The sequence below is a fragment of the Pangasianodon hypophthalmus genome, chromosome 8 (assembly GCF_027358585.1).
Source record: "Pangasianodon hypophthalmus isolate fPanHyp1 chromosome 8, fPanHyp1.pri, whole genome shotgun sequence".
NCBI classification, from domain to species: domain Eukaryota; kingdom Metazoa; phylum Chordata; class Actinopteri; order Siluriformes; family Pangasiidae; genus Pangasianodon; species Pangasianodon hypophthalmus.
The window spans coordinates 715,192-738,874 of NC_069717.1; the positions used below are offsets into that span (position 1 = coordinate 715,192).

General features: G+C 37.8%; 1 protein-coding gene across 1 annotated transcript; it reads right to left on the reverse strand.

The window, feature by feature from the left end:
- Positions 1-6,687: 6,687 nt before the first annotated feature.
- LOC113525137 (N-acetyllactosaminide beta-1,3-N-acetylglucosaminyltransferase 3) lies at positions 6,688-21,818 on the reverse strand. The gene is made up of 4 exons (XM_026911597.3): positions 21,427-21,818; positions 9,603-13,264; positions 9,463-9,503; positions 6,688-8,207 (listed from the first exon to the last, which is right to left on the reverse strand). The coding sequence occupies exons 2-4, from the start codon at positions 9,665-9,667 to the stop codon at positions 7,084-7,086; spliced, it is 1,230 nt and encodes a 409-aa protein (XP_026767398.1). The 5' UTR covers positions 9,668-13,264; positions 21,427-21,818; the 3' UTR covers positions 6,688-7,083.
- Between the last annotated feature and the right edge of the window lie 1,865 nt (positions 21,819-23,683).

The window sequence follows — 23,683 nt, forward strand, 5'->3', positions numbered from 1 at the left end:
CTTGGTGTCTCCGGGACAGTTACAAAAACTCTGAAACACAAATTTTAATTTCAAACGCACTTTAAATGTAGCTCCTGGTTAGTGTTCCTGGAGTAGCTTAATACAAACTGGTCGTAATAAACAGCAATCAAAAATTATACTGAAATACAGAAAATTTCATGTAATAAAATCAAAAGCTGCTTCAACAATGTATTAGTTTAGGGGTGTGCAAACTTACGCAACCAGGTTATTGTAGGTTTTTTATTTTTCCTATTTTCCCCTAAAATGTTTCTGATTGTTTTTCACCGAATTGTAATACGTCCTAATTTCACATTGAGTGGAAAAAGTTCTGACATGATTTATCTTGGTTTCATTTTTTTACATCACAAAAACCTGCCATTTTAACAGGGGGGTGTAAACTTTTTATATCCACTGTATAAAATAAAATATATAGATAGTATAGATAAAAAGTTCAAGAATCTAGTGCTGAGTTTGTGACAGGAACTTCCTGTTATAGCTCATAGCTTTGTGCTTTTTGCAGAAGTGTTGTGTTTGCTGCTCACTGGGCCAGGAGTACTTCTCAACACTGCACTTTATGCAAACAAGCCTTAATTACTAGATGTTTATAAAATTGCTTTTGTGCATTTGTGTCCTTGCCCTACATACGTCACACTCACGCAATACCTGACCTGTAATTCCAGAGAAATGGCAGCAGGTTAACATTGGCCTAATTAAGGGGAACTGGCTATAAAATAGAAAACTGGCTTTTAAGCTTCACCTACAGTAACCTCCGGCGAAAACTAGAAGAAAAATGGTACAGATGTGTATCATTGCCTGTGGTTAAATAAAGGTGTGTGAATACCTGTTGAGGTGTGTTATTAGCCTGATGAAGCTGAGGTGTGTTTTGACAGAAATGGAATTCCTACACCCACATGATAATTACGAGAGTGAGTGCTTATTTCTATCAAACTTTAAAGGGTTTCAGAACAGACCCATAATTCCTGGATATCATAAGGAGTGTCCTATGGGTTTAATTAATAGACATTAAATTAGCATTAATTTAGACATTAAATTCTCATTGAGCTTGTCATTCTTCAATACCGCACCAATTCAATCTAAAAAGCCAGAAACACAGCCATCATAAAGGAGCGATTTAACGTAAACCTTTCAGCTGAAAGTAAATGGAAATGTGAATTCCTTCACATTTATTTCTTATCAGTAACATAAATCATTAGTTATTGATCAAACTGAGGAGAACATTTTGTTGCAGTAAATCTATACAAATAAATTGCAGCACAAATAACTTATGTTCTCCACAACTAGCGATATATATATTTATATATATATATATATATATTACACATGTATCATATATTTGTTGAGGCTAAACCTGCCAGCAAGCACAAACGAGTCTTAGCAAAGAGACGAGTTACCCAGTGGGGAATTTATAGTAAATCTGATGAGGGTAAATGAGCAACAGGTGAGTAGAAGCAGAAGCAGGAAAATGCAGTAGTGTGGTTTCTCCTGGAGGATTCTGGGAGTTGGAGTTCGTGGAGTATAGAGAGGTTATGATAGATGAATGGAGGAAAGATTCAGTGAAAAAGAAGGAAAGAAACAGTAATAAATTACTTCAAACAATAGAAAATAAAATGCCGCCACTCTCAGTACTACTAGCTAAACTAAGTCACCTTATCTACTTGATAAAGCTTGTCTGTGTAGAAAATGCAGCTATCCCTAGCCAAGCAATCTGCATAACAGCGGCTTTATGCTAACACCTGTGTGAAGTCCTACTTCTGGTTGGAGATCTCATCACTTGGAAACCACTCGCAGCTGCTGAGGCTTAACCACATGGACATCCTGAAGATCACTGAGATGGTACCACTTAGAAACCAGGAAGATGGCTTTGGACCTCAGTTGATATGATAGCTTTAGGACTGCAATTCCCATGAACAGTTTTTCTCTCAGGTCTCCATCAGTGAACAGCTGATAACTTCAACAAAACAGACTTCATGTGTAACCTGTGATGAATTTTCTGGTTACACAACTGATCTATTTGTCCATATAGTACACAGTTATAGAAGGAAATGATTAATAATAGCACTATCGGGTGTCACCCAGATGAGGATGGTTCCCTTTTGCGTCTGGTTCCTCTCAAGGTTTCTTCTCATATCATCTCAGGGAGTTTAGGGATAAATTCGGATAAATGCATTTAAGATTTATATCCTGAATTTCTATATTTCTTAAATATTAAAGCTGCTTTGTGACAATGTCCACTGCTAAAAGCACTATACAAATAAAACTGAACTGAATTGAATTGAAGTGAATAAAGATTTACACTCACCATCCACTTTATTAGGAACACCTGTACACCAGTTCATTCATGCAGTTCTCTAATCAGCCAATCATGTGGCAGCAGCACAATGACTAAAGTCATGCAGATGCAGATCCAGAGCTGTAGTTAATGTTCACATCAAACGTCAGAATGAAGAAAGAGTGTGATCTCTGTGACATTAACCGTGGCGTGGTTGTTGGTGCCAGATGGGCTGGTTTGAGTTTTTCAGAAACTGCTGATCTCTTGGGATTTTCACAGAATGGTGCAGTTCTTGTCAGTGAGGTTTGCTTAATATTGCCACAAATTTCAATCAGCTGCAATAAATAATAAATAACCACCATGTGCTCAGGTGCATCTGGTTCACCACGTGTTAATGCAGTCATTATGCAGTTATTTATTTAATTGCACAGTTCTGCAGAACCTGGCGTTTTTCCCACTGTAGAGCTTCAGCCTGTCACTGCGGCTCAACAGAGATTAAATCTCTCAGCGAGGAGCGAGCAGGTGAACTTTAGTCATCTCTGGACACATAATTGTTGAAGAGCAGGAGCTTAGAGCTGAGGAACTCTGTATACCTCTGTAAAGACAAAACATCCATCTTCTAGAAAGATACAGTTTCTAAACACATTTTCTATCATGTCATGAGAGTGAGGAGCATGAATTCACTGGTCCAATAGAAAAAAACATACATGATCATTTAAGAAGACTACATCACTTAATGGCGACACACAGCGCCTTGGACCCTGTGCTATTATTTTTATTATTATTAAACAACCTGTCTGTCCATACAGAAATGCATTATACTATTTTTTTATAAAAATAATAAAGCATGTTCCACCTTTTTGCACACGGTACGCTGGTTATAATTTCCCTCACTCAGATCCACGTTATTTTTGGGTAGCATGTAGACTAAATGATCATGTGATACTATCAATTTTGCACTATGCTGTGATTAAATGAATCATGACGAATGTAGGGCTAACATTAACTAGCTAGTTTTCTTTTCAGATGTGCGCTAAGCAACAATGAAGGAAAAAGTGATGTGGCCTTAATAGATAATTTAAACCTTGGTTCAACGTTCATCAATCGCAATCAAGCAATTACTAGCAGAAACAAACACAAGTCCCTGACATCCTGCGTCTTCTTTCCCGCTTAGCAGTGGAATCGACTCCCGCGTTGTCTGACTGCTGAATTAATGGAAAAAAGAGAAACGCTCTAGAGCCAAGAGAGCAAAATTGGGTTTGAGGGGCATACTCTCTCTCTCCTGTCAATCACAGAGACACTAGCCAATCATGTGCATCTGTGAGGTCGTGTATGTGGAAGAGGGCAGATAGCGATGTCCTCTGAGTGTGTTACACCACCCTGTGATGCAGCAGGAGCAGCAGTTTGAAATACTGTGACTCAGAGGAAGCGCGTGTTAGCCTTCACCCTCCCTGGGTGGTAGATGTCGTATGATAGGGCTAAAGCGTAAATGTTGGCACCTCTACAGCAATTTCAGAGCATCAGTATGGCACTGAAATCAACACTGAGTGTAAAAGACAAAAACACAAAAACGTTTTGTATCCAAACCTTCAAAAACATTCCTCTTCTCTTTTATTTTTAATTAAAGTGCAGTAGGTTTCCACTTCTGTTCATAGTGACCGTGTTGCAGCGGCAGCGTCATCTGTGTCTTTGTCTTTTTATCTTATTGTAATGTTTAATTTCTATCAGCACAACAAGAGCTCATCAGCTGAGTCAAACTCCTCGTACACGAAGTGTACTTGTCCAATAATAGCTTCAAGATTCACATCATTTATAAATATTAATGAGAAAAATAAAGGGTATAGTGTTTATAAATGTAGTAGCAGGGCTTGTGAGGACATGTGGCAGAACACACGTGAGTTTTCTACAAGTTTCTCCGAACACCTTCATGTCGAGATGGTATTCAGAGCACTGTTGATCTGGGTAGCGATGAACTCCACTGATGTGTTGATGATGTTTGGTCAGATTGTCTTGAAGAACACACTCTGCTCTACATACAGCAGCTCAGCTTGCTCTTTTCTGGAATGTGTGTGTGTGTGTGTGTGTGTGTGTGTAGTGTAAAAGTAGGTTAGTGGGTGTTCATAATTGTCTTGGGTTTCGCTTGCAGTCATAAACAGTGCGCTAATCAGGCATGAGAATGTAGAGCATGATGTGTTTTTCTGCTTTTCTTTCAGGAATGTCTCGTCATTTCAGTATTAAAATGTGTATAATTAGTGGTTAAGATGTTTCTAGAAGGCATCCTTGACTTAAATAGCAGTCTGACATCTGCGCTCAATCATTCCAGCCTTAACGCCCTGAAATAACGAAACATTTCTTAGAAACAAAAAAGCAGCAAATTACCACATGTAGCCTTCAGTGTGCGCTGGAACTGTCAACCAATCAGGGCCAAGCAAGCTTTGCCACGCTAACTTTTCATTGGCTAGCACTGAGTGCACGATGATGTCGTAAAGGAAAGGTGTAATGTTGGATATTAAATATAGATAAATGTAAAAAGTTTTCCTCTTTACCATGACATGTTTAGTGTGTAAGCTAACGTAGCGAAGTGTTGAAAATACGCAGGCGACACTGTGACACTTATTTCTAAATAAACACATTAAAAAATATATATATATCTATATATTTTTGGTTATAAGACCTTAGACAAGCCAAACAGAACAGGAGGTAAGAAAGCTAGGCTTTTTGAAGTGATGAAACTTAAAAAAAAATAAATAAATCAAATTTTTGTATTCTTGTGCCACTGAGTTTTCAGATGGATTGTACACTGTATATGCTACAGCGTTGTGTTTGTGTCACTTTTAAAAACCACACTACACAAATAAAAAAATAAAACTAATAAAACTAATACCAAGTTGTTTAGTAGTTCAGAAGGTGTGGAAAGCAACAGCCAGCATTACTGAGCAGAAGCAGAACTACTTACAGCGAGAACGTTAACGCTCAGCGTGTGGAATTTAGCACTTAGATTAAACGAGTTTAATGAATTAAGCGTATAAATAGCTGCTTAATTTCCTGACAAACAGCTTTCTTTATTACATCACTAACAAAATGTACATTATTAGTGAACATTAAAAACCTGAACCTGCTGCATTATGGTCTGATTACGCAGCTGTAACGATGCGTGTGTGTAGTTTAGAGTGTTATTATCCTGAATGATTTAAGCTCACAATAAAAAAAAGAATAATAATAAGTATATTAAACCCCATACAGAATTAAACGTGTTAGCTGATAGCAGGATGTTGTAACTACCACAGCTGCTAATAATACTTTGTTTTTATTTAATAGATTATTTAAATTATCAGATGATCACACCATTAATAAATCTCGGAATCCCTGAGAATTTTACTAATCAGTTCTCAGAACCAGTGATTATTAAAAGCACAACAACTTAACAACAATTACAATGTTTTATTTATTAAACAACTCATCATACTATTTATCCATTTATAGTTACATTTAATTAAACAAGTTAGTGCCTGTTGTCACTTACGTTATAGCAGCTATAAGCACTCGTTCCCTCACCAGCCTCTCTTTATTCTCTCTCTTCAAGTTAATGAGACAAAAAAATAATCGCAGCTTGTTCCGCATGTTACTGAGAAACCGCAAAGAAGCGTAAACTCCTCTGTCCTGAAGACGTCAGAAAACTTAAAGTTACAGCTTTACCTCTGACTGTTACAAAGCGCTGACACTGGAGACTCCTTCCATACATGTTACATTTACAGAAAACTTCAACATATCAATGATTTTTTAATCCTTTTATGTGGAGCGTTTGCTGTACACGTCCCTGTGAATGAGCTGTTACTATAGAAACGATAACGTATTAGAGCGAGTGCATTAATATAAACCTGCGCTACTGTCAGAGCTGCTGTTATAGAGAACTAATCAACACCTTCTGACCAGAGTCCAGAATTCAACAGCGCTGTGGTGTCATAAACAAACAAACAAACAAATAAATACATCGTGCTGTTCCTTCAGCCCTGGTCCTGGAGGCATTATACAATATTTGTCCCGCTGTATGCGTCTATTTCTTACATTTTATCTGATTCATACCGCTTCAGCATAAGTTTCCAAATCATATAAAATGTTTTGTCTGTAAATTGAATTTAGAAAGTTGACTTATTGACTAATAGTTGACAGTGAGCAGGCCTGAGTGTGCTATTTGATTTATGTGGTTTTTTACCTACAGCTTTGTAAGAAAAAAATGGCTGACGTTCACTCATGAAGGTGATTGATTGCATCACGACGATCCAGACAGTCGTTTATCACCTGGAATCTGATGCTGTGCTTTTTCTTCCGAGACTTTATTGTGTTTAACTCAGAGCACTGTAAATGTTGAGTGTACTGTTTGTTAAATAAGACAGATGTTTCTTTCAGGCAAATAAATAAGTATTTATTTATTATTATAACACATATGGAGATCGGATTAGATTAATAATGCAGATCACTCCTTCACAAAACTTTTCTCCACAGTTGGAGGAAGGTAAATATTCTACATAACCTTTAATTCTTCAGTTAAGTATAATAATCCAAAATTATACACACATGGAGGATGCAGTTACCCAACAGCAGAGTGGAAACAAAAGGAAAGCAGGACATGTGACATTCTTCATGCTTATTATTGCATAAAGATTCCAGCTCTTCATATTATTTCAGTTATGAAGTTACCTGAACAACCAGCGTTGCTCAGAATAAAGTCTCTCAAAATGTCTGTACAATAAATAAACCAGCTGAAAGTTCAGTCTTTTGTGTGCAGTTAAGCGTTACAGATTAACCTCTTTCTTTGCGCAATCCAAATCTTTGCGATGGATTTCATTCCACAGAAGGTAAATCTGATCAGGGAGGAATTTGTGGCCAAGGATAATCTCACGGTAATGGCAGGGATCGTAAGTGTCCAGTTTGTCGGAAGGAATTATGAGGCCATCGGCCCAGACTCCCTGGTGGTCCGTGGGTTGGAGTTTGGCTCGTTTCAGACACATGCCCATGTAAACGTCGTCGATGGGCATCAGGGTGATGGACTGCGACATTTGGAGAATGGTCCTGGCAGTGAAACGGGAGTACATGTAGCCGCCTCCGCTGCAGTACGGAGCGTACAGGTCGGCTTTCTCGATCTGTTCTGGGATGAAATATTTACTGGTGTTGTCGCGGATGGGTATGCTGTCCAGGAGCAGCTGTCCAATGAACAGATGTTTGCTTCCGTCCTTATCGCCCAGCCCTTTGAGGAACTCCACCATGTTGTCCGTGTTGGCGAAAACGTCGTCGTCTCCATTGAAGAGGAAATCTGCGGTGGGACACGAGTTCTGCATCCAGTCCAGGAACAGGATCTGCTTGAGCGTGAGGTTGTAGAAGGAATCAGTGAAGTCCCACTGCACGATGTCCTGGTGCCTGTTGTTCTCCAGCTCCAGGAGTTTGTTTAACCTCCGCTTCTCGAAGCCTGTGCCGGTGGTGCCGGTCAGGAACACGGTGCGGATCCACACCCCGTTCTGTAGTCTCTCCGCCGCCCACGTTTTGCGCAAGACCGCCCGCCGTTCGTAGTTCTTCGGTGAACTTTTGATGGCCAGCAGAAAAAAGGGTTCTCGTGACCCCTTTGGAATGCTGCACTTGTTAGGAGCGGTGAGCAGCATCGGAAAATACCGGCAGTGCCTGTAATACAGAAAGTCTTGGATGTAAGTGGGCAAGGTAAAAAATCCCTCGATGTTAGCGGCAGACATGTTTTGTTCGCATGTAGGAGTCGTCGTCTCCAGAGGCTGGGCCTCACGAACCATCTTCTGTGATGTGATTTTGTCGCAGTTTTCATGCACGATGATTTTCAGGATCACGAGCAAACACAGAGAGTTCATGATGAGCAGAGCCGTGGTCTCCAGAGCCCGTCTCCTCCCCCGGGTTCCTAAAAAACAACAAAACAACACAAACAACAATTACAAACACCATTCCATCATGCTGTATTTGTGTTGCTGGAAAAATCACCTGTGATTCCCGAATATGCTAACAATCAAAATGTGTTTATAAATGTTCAAATTTGACGTCGATCACTACAGTCTTGTCCATTGCTATTTTAGATGCCATAAAATTATCATAGCCACATTGCTAACATGCTATGTTGGAAGTTAGCATCGGGCATGTGACAGATTTAGCTAGCATGCTTGTGTGCCCTTAGGGGATGTTTAATAGCTGCTCTTAATAGCTACATTAATATCTGCACTAAAATGTCAAAATTTAAAAGTTTTTTTAAAACCTTTTTGTGCTTTACATAGCAGTGAACAGTTGCTTTATCGAATTAAACCTTGGCATTATTACGAGCTTTATTTTCCTCATTAAATACCGAAATCACGTTATTTTCTAGAATTAAACTTAAAAAATAGGTTTTAGTCTTCTCTTCATTTATGCTGTAGGATCAGGACATGATTCAAATCTGACATTAAAGCTATTGCAATTTATGCCATATAAATGATTCAACAGCAGATTAATCTGTGCTGAGTTGAGACGAGTCATTAATTATAAAAATGTGTACTTGTTTGTAGTTTAGTCTCTATTTAAGTACGTGAAAATAACTGAAAAATGACCAGTTTTACATAAACACATTATCTAGTTTGGTCCATGATGGACATTTTGTGTTAATTACAGAGGAAAGAATTATAAAGCTAATTACGTTTATGGGTTCTATTACAGCTTGTCTCATCACTCAAACATGATAATCATTTATTTTTACGATGGATGTGAGTTAATGAGCAGGCATATGTTCTGAGTTATGAGGTTAAAGCTACGATGAATCTACATAACTCGTTGCATAGGTTCGTAAATTGGAGCGGTGTTGCACTTTAATTAAACCTGGGAAATAAAAGATCATAGATTCCTCGAGACTTTTGTAGTAATAATTTATCAGACTTCTCCATAACGAGAAACTACCATAAATGTAATTATCTACAAATCTGCTAAACAGATAGAATGCCCTGAATCTTAAAACAAGTTACATTTTTAAATGTAAATTTGGCTCTAACGAATTCTACGCCACATTCGTGCGCGTTCCGCAGGATTATATTATAATTTTTAGAAATGGCAGCATGAGTTGAATTATAAATAACTTTTATTATTTTTAGTCACGGGACCTTAAAGTAAAAAATCAGAAGAATTTGTCTACTTACTGTAAATCCAGCTGACTTTCTCCATGTTCACCTGAGGACACCTGAGAGAAACACGAAAAAGCATCTCGAGTCACCTTTACTTAGTAACACGACTACAGAGGAAATGTTCAAAAAAATGAGAGAGAGAAAGAGAGACTTACCGAATATTTTCGAAGTGCTTAAACACACCTGAAAAGTGTGTGTAGAGTGGAAGTAGCCGGTCCATTTTGTGGTAGTAAGATTTGAGTGTGTGTGTGTGTGTGTGTGTGTGTGTGAGTGAGAGAGAGAGAGAGACTGAGAAGTCAGACTGGCTGATAGCAAGCTTTTATCTGTAGTCTGTATTTCAGGTATTGTAATTGGGTGGGCGTGACTAATTACAAATGAATGTTAATTACAGTTTAACGACCTCAACTTCATTCTTAATTCTTTAGCAGTTCACTCCCTATTGCACATCTGAGTGTGTGTGTGTGTGTGTGTGTGTGTTTGACACAGAACAGAAAGAGCAAGACTGGTAATTTATATACACTAATTAATTAATTAAACCATTGAAATTAAACCATAGGCCTGTAACAAATTAAAAATTCATGACAAATTAAACACACACACACACACACACACATTTACTAATAAAGTCTCTTGCACTTGCTCCCTTGCAGAAAACTTCTAACTTTATTACACAGTTCACATGTAAAACTCACACAGTTTTTAGACATCACACAGGTTATATTTCACAGTTTTGACGTGCTTTTATTTTGCAGACGTGATTTTCTCACGTGAATAATTCTCTTTCACACATAATTGCAAATAGTTTACGTGAAGTTATCACGTGCAGTTTCAAGGCATAACGCTGCACTGCACTTTCACACAGCACTCACATAATCACGTGTGAAAGTTTTGTGTCTGGTTCTTTCGGCATCACCGTGACAACCCAACAACTCATTAATGTCAACGCAACATTAATGTCAGCGTGTAGAATTAACTCCATTGCCCTCGTTAACCTCGTTAAGGAGGAGATCTGGAGCGGAGCCGCATCTACGTTCGCTTTCATCTGACAGTGACGCACAGAACTTTTCCTAATATTGAGCTCAACATCTTTTAAGAGTTCCTCCAGAGGAACAAGCGAAGAACCCTTATGGATGTAGTGTTGGAGATTCTGCATGTCTTCAAGTGCTCTTAGTCTCCTAAAAGGGTTCTACGTGGAATCCCTTCTGACAGAGGAACACTTTGTTGTAGGGTTCTATCTGAAATGTAAAATTGTTTTGTTCTACTGGCATTTTGTTTATTTCTAGAAATAAATGCTTGAAATAAGAAATGATCTGCCAGCAGAATAAAACAAAGTTAAGCTTGAAATTTGTATCTAGAAATAAGCTTAATAATTTTAACTTGCTATGTTTTTTTTTGCAGTGTTTGGGGTGTAGTGTAGGAGATCCTTCACTTCTTCATTGAGTAATTAAGTGTTCTTAGCATCTTAAAGGGTTCTACTTGGGATGATTTCTGAGAGAGGAACACTTCTTGTAATGTTCTACAAAGAACCTTTAAGATTTCCCCTTTAGAGGAGACAACTAAAGAACGGTTAAGAGTGTAGTTTATGAGATTCTTCAATTCTTCATTAAATAATTAATCGTTCTTAATCTCCTGAAAGGAGGTTCTACTTGGAACCTCTTCTGATAGAGGAACACTCTGCTGTAAGGTTCCACTCTTTTACTTTTTCCTTTATTTTTTCCTTTTTACTGTCATGGATACAGCTTTTGTAGCTTTAGTGTGTATCTTTTACACTGAAACCTTTAAAAATAATTTAAGGACCCTAATTGGACCTTAAAGGCCACTTCACTCTAAAAGTTAATTAAAACATACACAATGCACCTTTCTGGATAAAAGATACACATGAAAGGAACCCCTTAGTGACAAGAAAAAGAACTGTTTAGTAGCTTTTTTTTCCTGAGAGTGCACATACGAGTCTTCAGAGGGATAACCCTGAGAGCAAACAGTCAAACACAAACACACCCAGTGATGACGACACATTTTTAAGCTTTAATTAAGCTTTAATTACTGAAGTGGAAAATTCTTTTGCTGAGCACCTCAGTCCTTTGTATGAAGATACGACTCTTTTGCCACGCTCTCAATCTCCTCATACGTCTCATACCTCTGCTGAGGCAACACCATATCAGAGTGGTGAGTCCTGCAGATCCTCAAAGACCAAAGAACACTGCAAGAACGTTTACTAAGAACTTGACTGGCGACCTCTGATTCCTTTTTCCGAGTGTTTACCCAGGAAGCCAAAATAAACATCACCATCATGGCTGTCTGAGCGACACGGCTGCTCCACACCCTGATATAATCTCAGAGATAATTATCTCGCCCAGGAATGTGGAACCACACCCTCCACCCTGTCCCCTGCCACACATCCTACACCACACCTACTGCCTTTTGTTCTCCTTTTATTGTTTACATTACAGGTGACATCTGTCACCTAAACTATACTAACATATCACTCTCAGACCTATTATTAATCAATAAATAAACACAGAAAAATATTTCTCAAAATAAATACTTCAAGGAATTAATAAATGAGTACATGAATAAAAATAACTAAAATAATAATTATTTTTAAACACACACACACACACACACACACACACACACATATATATATATATATATATATATATATATACACACCGATCAGCCATAACATTAAAACCATTGACAGTTGAGGTGAATAACGTTGATTATCTCGTTACAGCGGCACCTGTAAAAGTGAGGGATATATTAGGCAGCAAGTGAACAGTCAGTTCTTGAAGATGATGTGTTGGAAGCAGGAAAAATGGGCAAGCGTAAGGGTCAAATTGTGATGGCTAAAAGACTGGGTCAGAGCATCTCCAAAATGGTGTGCAGTGGTTAGTACCTACCAAAAGTGGTCCAAAGAAGGACAACCAGTGAAACAGTGAGAGGGTCATGGGCTCCCAAGGCTCACTGATGCGTGTGAGGAGTGAAGGTCCGTCTGGTTCGATCCCACAGAAGAGCTTCTGTAGCACAAACTGCTGAAAAAGTTAAAGCTGCTCTGATAGAAAGGAGTCAGAACACACAGTGCAGTGCCGCTTGCTGCGTATGGAGCTGCGTAGCTGCAGAGCGGTCAGAGAGCCCATGCTGATCCTGTCCACCACCCAAAGCTCCTACAATGGACACGTGAACATCAGAACTGGACCATGGAGCAATGGAAGAAGGTGGCCTGGTCTGATGAATCACGTTTTCTTTCACATCATGTGGATGGCCGGGTGTGTGTGTGTCGCTTACCTGGGGAAGAGATGGCACCAGGATGCACTATGGGAAGAAGGCAAGTTGGCAGAGGCAGTGTGATGGTCTGGGCAATGTTCTGCTGGGAAACCTCGGGTCCTGGCCTTCATGTGGATGTTACTTTGACACGTACCTCCTACCTAAACATTGCTGCAGACCGAGTTACACCCCTTCATGGTAACCGTGTTCCCTAATGGCAGTGAACTCTTTCAGCAGGATGATGCTCCCTGCCACAATGCAGAAACTGTTCAGGAGGTTTGAGGAACATGACAAAGAGTTCAAGGTGTTGACTTGGCCTCCAGATTCCCCAGATCTCAATCCGATCGAGCATCTGTGGGACGTGCTGGACAAACAAGTCCGATCCGTGGAGGCCCCACCTCCCAACTTACAGGACTTAAAGGATCTGCTGCTGACGTCTTAGTGCCAGAAACCACACACACCTTCAGGGATCTAGCGGAGTCCAGGCCTCGATATTTATAAATATATATATGGGCCTCTTTACCAAAGTCTGCAAACTTTAATATCTGGCCTGTGGTCAAAGAAAGATTTAGAGAGCAATATAATATAAGCAAATGACATGACTCAACACATTCCACAATTCGCAACAGGAAATACAGGATGTGCCGGATCCACCCTGAAGGTACATAATACTGAGTGCAAAACGCACACCAAATATTATTACTATTGTAATTATCTGTCAGTGTGGGTGTGTGGATGCAGCCTGAAACAACTGTTTTTTTTTTAATTTAATATCATCCTGACAGCTAATGAAGAACAACCTGATGATGGCCTACATATCAGCATGGATTAAAGTGATGAACTCACCTGAAACCTGTTTCCAGAAGAAAACCACAGATCACTCTGGTGAAGTCATACATTTACTTTCATGCAAAATTAAAAAGTTTTTCTCCGTTAGATCTCTTGTCACTGCTGCAGCTAGCCATTAATGTGCTTAAAGTCAACATTTGTGCTAAGTAAGGAATAAACACTGTGTGTGTTACAGTAAAATACTGAGTAACAGTATTTTACTGTAACACACACAGTGTTTATTCCTTACTTAGCACAAATGTTGACAAATGATGAAGCTGAGTTACTGTTACCACACTGACCTTGATTATTTGATTATGTTTTATTATATTATATCCATTTATAGTTACATTTAAGGTTAAATAAATTAGTTTCTGTTCTCACTTATAGTGTTATAGCAGAGATAAATAGTATTTCCCTCACCAGTATGGAATGAGAAATGTGCCACTACACTCTAAAATGTACAAATCGGATTTTTATGCCTTTATTTTAATTTGTAAGTGAAATTTTGTAGTTGAATTACATCAAACTGAAAAATTCAGATTCAAAATTTCAGAACACTACCTATTGTTTTACTTGCTGGGAAAAGCAAATGGGCACAGACCTGATTGCCACCGTTTCAGCCAGCGAGCAGTGTTTTGAGTCACTGAGGCAGGGTTTTGAAAATTTGAATTTGATTGAGTGAATTTGCAAAATATTGTGCTGCCAGAAAAATTGAATTTGAATTTTCTACACTTTATTCTTATAAGACTGTAAGAATCTTTGCACACAAATTCAAGTCATGGACTACAATTTTGGTTAGTAATTCAACTGCAAAACTTTTTGAAATAAAGGCGAAACACTCAAGTTGTAAATTCAGATTGTAGTGAGATATTTCTCATTCCCTCACCAGCCTCTTCTTTCTCTCTTGAAGTTAATCAGACAACAACAACAACAAAAAAAGCAGCTTGTCACATTTCCGAGAAACCGTAAAGAAGCGTAAACTCCTCCGTCCTGAAGATGTCGGAAAACTTAAAGTTACAGCTTTACCTCTGACTGTTACAAAGCGCTGACACTGGAGACTCCTTCCATCAATAAACACAGAAAACTTCACCATATCAAAAATTTAATGTTGTACCTAAAATTATCTAAAAAATTTGAGAAGTGTTTAAAATGTAGCTTCGTGGTACTTGATACACTCTTAGAAATAAAAGAGATCTTTAGGGGTTCATTCGATAATTAATGGTTCTTTTTAGTCTCCTAAAAAGGTTCTTCTTGGAGCTCCTTGAGATACCGAAGCACTTCGTTGTTAGGTTCTGCATAAAAGCTTGGGTTTCCCCAGAGGAACACCCGGAGAAGCCTAAGGGCTGTAAATCTGTCAGCTAGCTAGTTTAAAAGGTTGTAGCTTTTAAATGTTTATGATGAAAACTGAGCTGGTGTTTTCCTGGTGAAAATGTAACATGACAGAAAATGTTGATACAAGAAACTGAAAATTTTACAGTAAATTAACGCAAGTAAAGTTTACAGCAGATTACACTGTTTCATTTTAGTGTCACGGCGTAGTGTGTAGTAGATACAGTATTTAAATTTACTAGTAGCTCTGCAGGCAGTTTCTCTATTATATTACATATAGTATATATAATAATATTATTATTAGGGGTTCAGGCACAAAGTGCTGAAACCCCAGTGTTTTTGTTTTTATTATTTTTAATTAGGGGTGCTACAACTGAAAAATCACTGTAACTCCGTAACCCTGTGATCGATGAAGTTGAAAATTGGTACGCATCACCTTTGGTACACATGCTAACATATTCTTTAAATATGATTTGGACAAATCAACAGACATGGCCACCAACAGCCAATCAACATTCAGCAGCTAATTACGTCTAATCAAAATGTTTGTATGTAGTTTCAAAATGAGGCTGTGTACCAAATCTTTTGAGAATCAGCCACAAGGTGGCGCAATAATAAGCAAATTTGTATTTTTTTCTAATAACTCTGCATCCCTGCATGCTAGCATACAATTCTTGCTTCCTATGAATCCTTGAATCAAATGCTACAAAATGTATATCTCATTTTTATTTTTATTTATGAAATGTATCTGCAATTCTAATTTTCTGAAAACCATATTCTCATCCTAGGCCATTTTGTTTCACACAGAATTAGGTATGCACCATCTCGAGATGCTCCAGACGAAAAGTTATCAAGAGAATTTTGATTAATATACTCGTTGTGGAGATACAGGCCAATATATTTGTGGGTGTGGCAAATAAAAACTAATTGGCTTATATTTTGTGAACGCAATGTCCAAACTTCATGAAACTTGGTACACATGGATAACAGGACAGTCTGAGAAAACTTGCCAAATTTCATTAATTTCTGATGTTCGATGGGCAAACAGCAAATTCTAAATGATCAGAAATTTCTCTCAATGTGGGTGACAGATGAGGGCTGTAATACCAATGTATCCCCCAAGAGGGAGCCACAGCTTCCGTCAATTTGAATGATTGGATAACTCATCATATAATAAAAAAATGCATAGAAATTAAATTAAATGCATAGAACCATGGTACTGAACAATATCTCCTGAGTTTTATCAAATTAGTTTGCAAACCTTAATCTTAAATCTTGCAAACCTGAATTTTGTAAATCTTAATTCTTATATTTATTATTATTATTATTATTCTGCTTCTTCTTCTTCCACCAATTTCTTAAGCCATTTCATATGTTTATTAAAAAGTAAAAAAGACTAAAAACAGGGATACATTTCCAATGCAGACATTAATATAAAAATTCTGATTTTCAACAATCAAAAGAACAAAATAAAACAAATAAACAAATAAACAAAACCAGACATATCCTTTTAAACCTGTTCACTGTAGCCTATTCCAGGTTTCTTCATCCCCTTTACAGAACACAAATAATTCTAATTGGAATGTTTTAGACTTTTTCTCCACTTTGCCATGCTGCTTGGACCCCGATGATCGCCAATTGTGGTTATTATTATTATTATTATTATTATTCTGACATGAAACTGAGCGTACCTGACCAAACCAAAAGTCCTAGAGACATGAGACTTTGAGGGATGGTAGTACTCCACCAGTCTACAACGGAGCAAAGTCTCACCCCTGATCGGCCACACGGTGGCGCTACAGTGATTTCTAAAAAAGGCAAAACAAAACAAAACAAAAATGGCCATAACTTTTGAAGCGTTTGTCACAGTCAGACACTCAGGTGTCTTATATCATTGGTATCCTTGGCTCAAGAGGAACAAAATGTATATCTGATTTCATTTCCACCACGAAAAATTTTTCGCCATATTTATTTATTTATTTGTCTTTTTTTGGAAAACCTACTTTTGCGAACTAGTCCTAGGCCATTCGTCCAATTGGAACCAAACCAGGGAATAAAGATTCTCTGGAGTCCTATTATCAATAATTATCAAAAAATGTAAAAAAAAAAACTTTTGATTTAACCTCACGATGGCACGTCAAAACATTTGAGAGGGCATGGCCTCTTTTACATAAATGGCTATAACTCTGGAATTTATTGAGATATTTTCTCCAAAATTGACAGACTTATTCATGGGCCCACTCTGAGGACACATGAAAAAAAAAATTACTGAGCGTGACCAGTTGGTGGCACTGTAACAGGAAAAAACAAGAAGTTGGCTCTGACTATGGAACCATTGGTCCAACTGACTTGAAAATGTGCAGGCAATGTCTTTGTCAAAGGTCCAATCAATATTTATGTGGACAGCGTATCTTGAAAAACATGTTTGTTTATTCATTTTTAGCGGCTAATAGACAAGGTTATCAAAGGCCAATCGAACGAAACTTGGTGGACTTGCTTGACTCTTGACTAATCGGTCACTGGGGGGCGCTATTATGTTTTTCATGCTCATATATGATTTTATATCCTGCAGTGTTTCACACAAACACAAGTAATTCATACCGTTTGATGGAGCACCTCATTCTGAACAACTTTGCCTCAAGAACCATTGGCGTTAGTCAAATCATTCATTAAATATTTGCGATTACTTAAAAAACATACTTTTGAGAACTAGTCCTAGGTTTTTTGCTCAACCAAAATATACGTTTGGACAATTGTTTGGACTCCTTAGATCAATTATTACCAAAAAAAAAAAAAAGTTGAACTTTCAATTCATCGCCACAACAGCAGCCAAAAATGTTTGAAAAGGGTGTGGCCACTTTTACTGAAATGGCTGTAACTCTTGACAGGAAGGAGATATTTTCACCAAACTTGGCATATTCATATACTGGCTCAATCTAAGGTCACAAGCATAAAATGGCGGGGTTTAGCCATGTGGTGATGCTATAACAGGACAAAATATGAAATTGGCACTAAATATTGAACCACTGGTCCAAATGACCTGACATCTTGCAGAAAGTATCTTTGTCCAAGGTCCCATCAGTGTCTATGAGGACAATTGTGAATCTTGAAAAACATGGCTGCCATCAGCCAATCAATGTCAGCAGCTATTAGACAAGGTTAATGAAGGCCAATCAGAAAAAAACTTGGTGGGCCTGTTCGACTTCCTGCCCAGGAGTCTGTTCAAAAGTTGAAAAAAAGAAATGGCCACCGGGAGATGCTATTCTCATTGCATGTGTGTAAATTATTGTACAGTCAGGTCCATAAATATTGGGACATCGACACAATTCTAACATTTTTGGCTCTATACACCACCACAATGGATTTCAAATGAAATGAACAAGATGTGCTTTAACTGCAGACTCTCAGCTTTAATTTGAGGGTCTTTACATCCAAATCAGGTGAACAGTGTAGGAAATACAACAGTTTGCATATGTGCCTCCCACTTGTTAAGGGACCAAAAGTAATGGGACAGAATAATAATCATAAATCAAACTTTCATTTTTTAATACTTGGTTGCAAATCCTTTGCAGTCAATTACAGCCCGAAGTCTGGAACGCATAGACATCACCAGACGCTGGGTTTCATCCCTGGTGACGCTCTGCCAGGCCTCTACTGCAACTGTCTTCAGTTCCTGCTTGTTCTTGGGGCATTTTCCCTTCAGTTTTGTCTTCAGCAAGTGAAATGCATGCTCTATCGGATTCAGGTCAGGTGATTGACTTGGCCATTGCATAACAGTCCACTTCTTTCCCTTCAAAAACACTTTGGCTGCTTTTGCAGTATGCTTTGGGTCATTGTCCATCTGCACTGTGAAGCGCCGTCCAATGAGTTCTGAAGCATTTGGCTGAATATGAGCAGATAATATTGCCCGAAACACTTCAGAATTCATCCTGCTGCTTTTGTCAGCAGTCACATCATCAATAAATACAAGAGAACCAGTTCCATTGGCAGCCATACATGCCCACGCCATGACACTACCACCACCATGCTTCACTGATGAGGTGGTATGCTTAGGATCATGAGCAGTTCCGTTCCTTCTCCATACTCTTCTCTTCCCATCACTCTGGTACAACTTGATCTTGGTCTCATCTTTACATAGGATGTTGTTCCAGAACTGTGAAGGCTTTTTTAGATGTCGTTTGGCAAACTCTAATCTGGCCTTCCTGTTTTTGAGGCTCACCAATGGTTTACATCTTGTGGTGAACCCTCTGTATTCACTCTGGTGAAGTCTTCTCTTGATTGTTGACTTTGACACACATACACCTACCTCCTGGAGAGTGTTCTTGATCTGGCCAACTGTTGTGAAGGGTGTTTTCTTCACCAGGGAAAGAATTCTTTGGTCATCCACCACAGTTGTTTTCCGTGGTCTTCCGGGTCTTTTGGTGTTGCTGAGCTCACCGGTGCATTCCTTCTTTTTAAGAATGTTCCAAACAGTTGTTTTGGCCACGCCTAATGTTTTTGCTATCTCTCTGATGGGTTTGTTTTGTTTTTTCAGCCTAATGATGGCTTGCTTCACTGATAGTGACAGCTCTTTGGATCTCATCTTGAGAGTTGACAGCAACAGATTCCAAATGCAAATAGCACACTTGAAATGAACTCTGGACCTTTTATCTGCTCATTGTAATTGGGATAATGACGGAATAACACACACCTGGCCATGGAACAGCTGAGAAGCCAATTGTCCCATTACTTTTGGTCCCTTAACAAGTGGGAGGCACATATGCAAACTGTTGTAATTCCTACACCGTTCACCTGATTTGGATGTAAATACCCTCAAATTAAAGCTGACAGTCTGCAGTTAAAGCACATCTTGCTCATTTCATTTGAAATCCATTGTGGTGGTGTATAGAGCCAAAAATGTTAGAATTGTGTCGATGTCCCAATATTTATGGACCTGACTGTATATTATGTGCACATAGTATTCATATGTAGATCAACTTCTCCTCGTGAACCACTAGCATCAATCAAATTGTTCATTAAATATTTGAGATTATTAAAAAAACAAACTTTTTTGTACTAGTCCTAGGTTTTTTTTACTCGATCACAACAAATCCAGTGTAGTACAATTCTCTGGACTCTCTATGTCAATAATTAATCAAAAAATATGTTTATAAAAAAAACTTTTTTATTCAGATAGTCATAACACGGTTATTTACAAAATTGAGTGTGGATTAGTGTAGCTAAAAGTCAATAGCTCCCAAAGGAAAACTCAACACTGCGTGAAGATAAGGAAGCACGTCAGGCAGAAATGGCGCTACAACAGTTTAAATGTTTAAAATGCTATTTCTTTATATTTCTTAAAATGATCTTGTTTTTCCTCTGATTTAGGTGCTTATAGGCTTGTAAAATATTAAGTAATATCTTTTTACTCTTATGTTCTTAAAGGCCCTAAAGTGCTTGACCCCCGATAATTGCTGCTTGCAGCTATATTTATTATTATTATTATTATTATTATTATTATTATTAATAATTGTGTTTTGCCTCACTTTTAAATCACTTTGGAGAAAAATGTGAATGCAAAGAATAATAAAAAAAAAAGTAAAAAGTAAAAAATATAAAAGTGAATAAATATTGAATTGTATATTGAACTACAGTGTGTTTCTAACAGCTACAGAGAAATGTGTGTGAGCAAAAGCCTTATAGAAAATACACTTCATGTTAAATAAAACAAACAATTTCACAGTGTTGAGAAGTTTTTATTATTTGAGTAGAGAATTGTGAGATTTATTGTTGCTTAGTTTCATTTACAAACACTAACAGTGACAGATTTCCTATAATTATTTAGCTGATATTACAAATGAGGTTAATTATTAGTATAATATCAGGTAATACATAATTCAAAGCAGTGAGCTAAAGGCTACTAACATGCGATTCATTATGTAATTAGGGGGCAAAGTCAATGCTAATCCATTAATTTATTACCTGCATTGTAATTTACTTAAAATTGTGTTACAGCGGAGTAAAGCTCAGTGTCTCCTTATTACCATGTTCAAAAGTTTACACCCCTGATGACATGCTCGAGTTAACTGAGTTTATTTATTTATTTATTTTAATTGTTTTGATTACTGATAATTGTGATTGGTCAGAAGGTGTTGATTAATTTTCTATAACAGCAGCTTAATGTTCTATAAGTTAGAACTTTTTTTTGCTGATGTTCCTCAACATTAAATGTAGCTATAAACAAAATTTTAATAAATAGAAACTTGTAATAATTAGTAAATTGCTGTGGTGAAAGAGGAATAAAACACTCAGGCAAATAATTAACTATGTGGTAGTAAGAGTAACTCTGCTTCATCACACGACCCTGTTACTGAGTTACTGTTTTTTACACACACACACACACACACACACAGTATTTATCACTTACATAGCTAGCTACCTAAGATACACGACATTTGCTGAAATGGTTAGTATTTACATTAGGTGAAAGTTAATGTTTGTGAAACATGAATACAGTCGGATATTTAAAGCTCAGCATTTCTTTTGGCTGTTAGCTGATTTTAACTTACTTACTTAATATCGTAGTTTTCTATTAAAAGAGCAAGTTCTGTCCAATCAGGGGCTTCCTCTGCCCAGCCTGGGGCTCCGTATCAGTAGGTGAAACTAGCTTTTATGATTAGCGGTGTCTGTTTACTCTCCTGAAGCCTCAGGATTCAGCTCCGTTTGGGAATTTACCTGATTCCAGTAAATTATCCTGTTTAACACAGTTCACACTGTGCTTCACTGCTACCCTGCAGGGCTGAAACTGGACTCACCGTGGTCATGTGACCCGGGCAGGAAGGCAGATTTAGGCAAGGGGTGTTCCACAATGAAGCAATCTGACCTTGCATCTCAGGTTTTAATCTGCACATTGTTCTACGGTTTTCAGCATGCTGTAGGGTTTCAGCAGAGGATGTGACTTGGGTGTGGTAACCAGTAAATATTATACAATTGCATGCAAATGTTTTCACACCCTATCTCTGAGATGATGAAACTAACAGAAACTTTAATGTTAAGCTTCAGAATAAAAATGCTTAAATAGGATGTGATTAGTGCAGATTAAAACCTGAAGTGGAGTGCTGCTATTAGAAAATAATCAACGATTGGGGTGGCGTGATAAGTTCCTGTTACCACCACAAAGTTGATTAATTTCCTATAGCAGCACATCTTCAAGTGTTGTATTCCTCTTATACTGCAGTAATTTCCCAACTATTACAATTTTTATTTATTAAAAAATGACACATCATACTTTTTATCTATTTCTAGTTACATTTAATTTTATGGAACATCGGTGAAGCAAGTTAGTTCCTGTTCTCGGTTACGTTACAGCAGCTATGAACAGCAATTCCCTAACCAGCCTCTCTTTTTTCTCTCAAAGTGTAAACTCAAAGTGTAAACTCAAAGTGTAAACTCAAAGTGTAAACTCAAAGTGTAAACTCCTGTCCTGAAAATTAAAGCTTTATCTTTGACTGTTACAAGCGCTGACACTAGAGACTCATTCCATACATGTTAAATAAATATCTCCTTACTTTAAGACAACTTCACTATATCAACAATTAATAATCAATCATTTCCAGCCTTTATCTGTTCTGTATTTTTCCATCAAGGTTGTTGATTAGCTTAGACAGGGAAAATACAACTCATTTTTTAAAAGTAGGACTTTACCCTGAGGTCATTAATCCCCTTCACTGACCATTAACAAAACAGCTTAATGATTAAGTCACATGGATCTGTTAATACTCCAAAAACAAACATAAGATATGAGATTAAAGCTGCACTATCAGACAAGTAACACAATTTCATGCTAGCAGGTGATAAGCTGTTGGTAATACTCATCCAGTAATAAAACATTTACAGTCTTTGGCACAAACTGTTTATGTGTGATGCTTGGTGTTGCATGTCAGTGTTCATTAATCTTGACTTTTGCTTGAGAAGGTGCCAACCCAATGCCGGGAATCTAACCTTTTTTTCCCTTTTAAAATCTCATTTCCTCCTACAGTGGACGAGAGAAATATCCTCAACTTCCTCCATTCAGTAAAAAAAAAATCAGATTACCAGAAACTCTAACACATGATATGTTGTATGCAGCTCTTTTCATAGAACCGAACATTTATAGAATCTCAGAAGCACCAAGATGCCACTGCTGGTTCTTTAAGGTTCATCTGCTCAGCTGTACCCTGTCTAAAAAAAAACAAATGAATAAAATGTGAACTCTGAAGTGTGTGGTGTCCCAGGCAGCAGCGCACACTGACGTACGTGTCGTTCATTACTGTAGTAAAGTACCTTCATTTCAGTATTTCCATTTCTGCAAACTTTACACTTTTATTCCACCACATTTCAAAGCAAAAAATTCTTTTACTTCATGACTTCTCACTCTGAAGTATTGGAAAACTGGATTGGCTAAAATATGTGAATATGACTCACTTTTGAACTGAAGCACGCTGATCACAAATCGAAGAGAAAGCTAGCCGAAAGTTTCAAGAGCTGGAAAATACCCAGTGGATCAAACGTGGCTGGTAACTGAGTGCCTTTGACACGCAAGTACAGTTAACTGCAGCTTCTTTAAGTCCAGTAGAAATGTAAATAGAAGACTTCTGCTTTTACCCGAGTAGCACGTTAGCAAAGAATAGTTTACTTTCATTCAAGTACATGACTTTTGTACTTTGTTTACTGCTGATCCCAGGAGAGAAGATGTTTTCTCAGAAGAGATTCTCAGCCCCACACAGGACCAACAACTGGTCACAATCACATCAATCTGTACACTGAGCTTTTATTATAGCATTATGGGAGA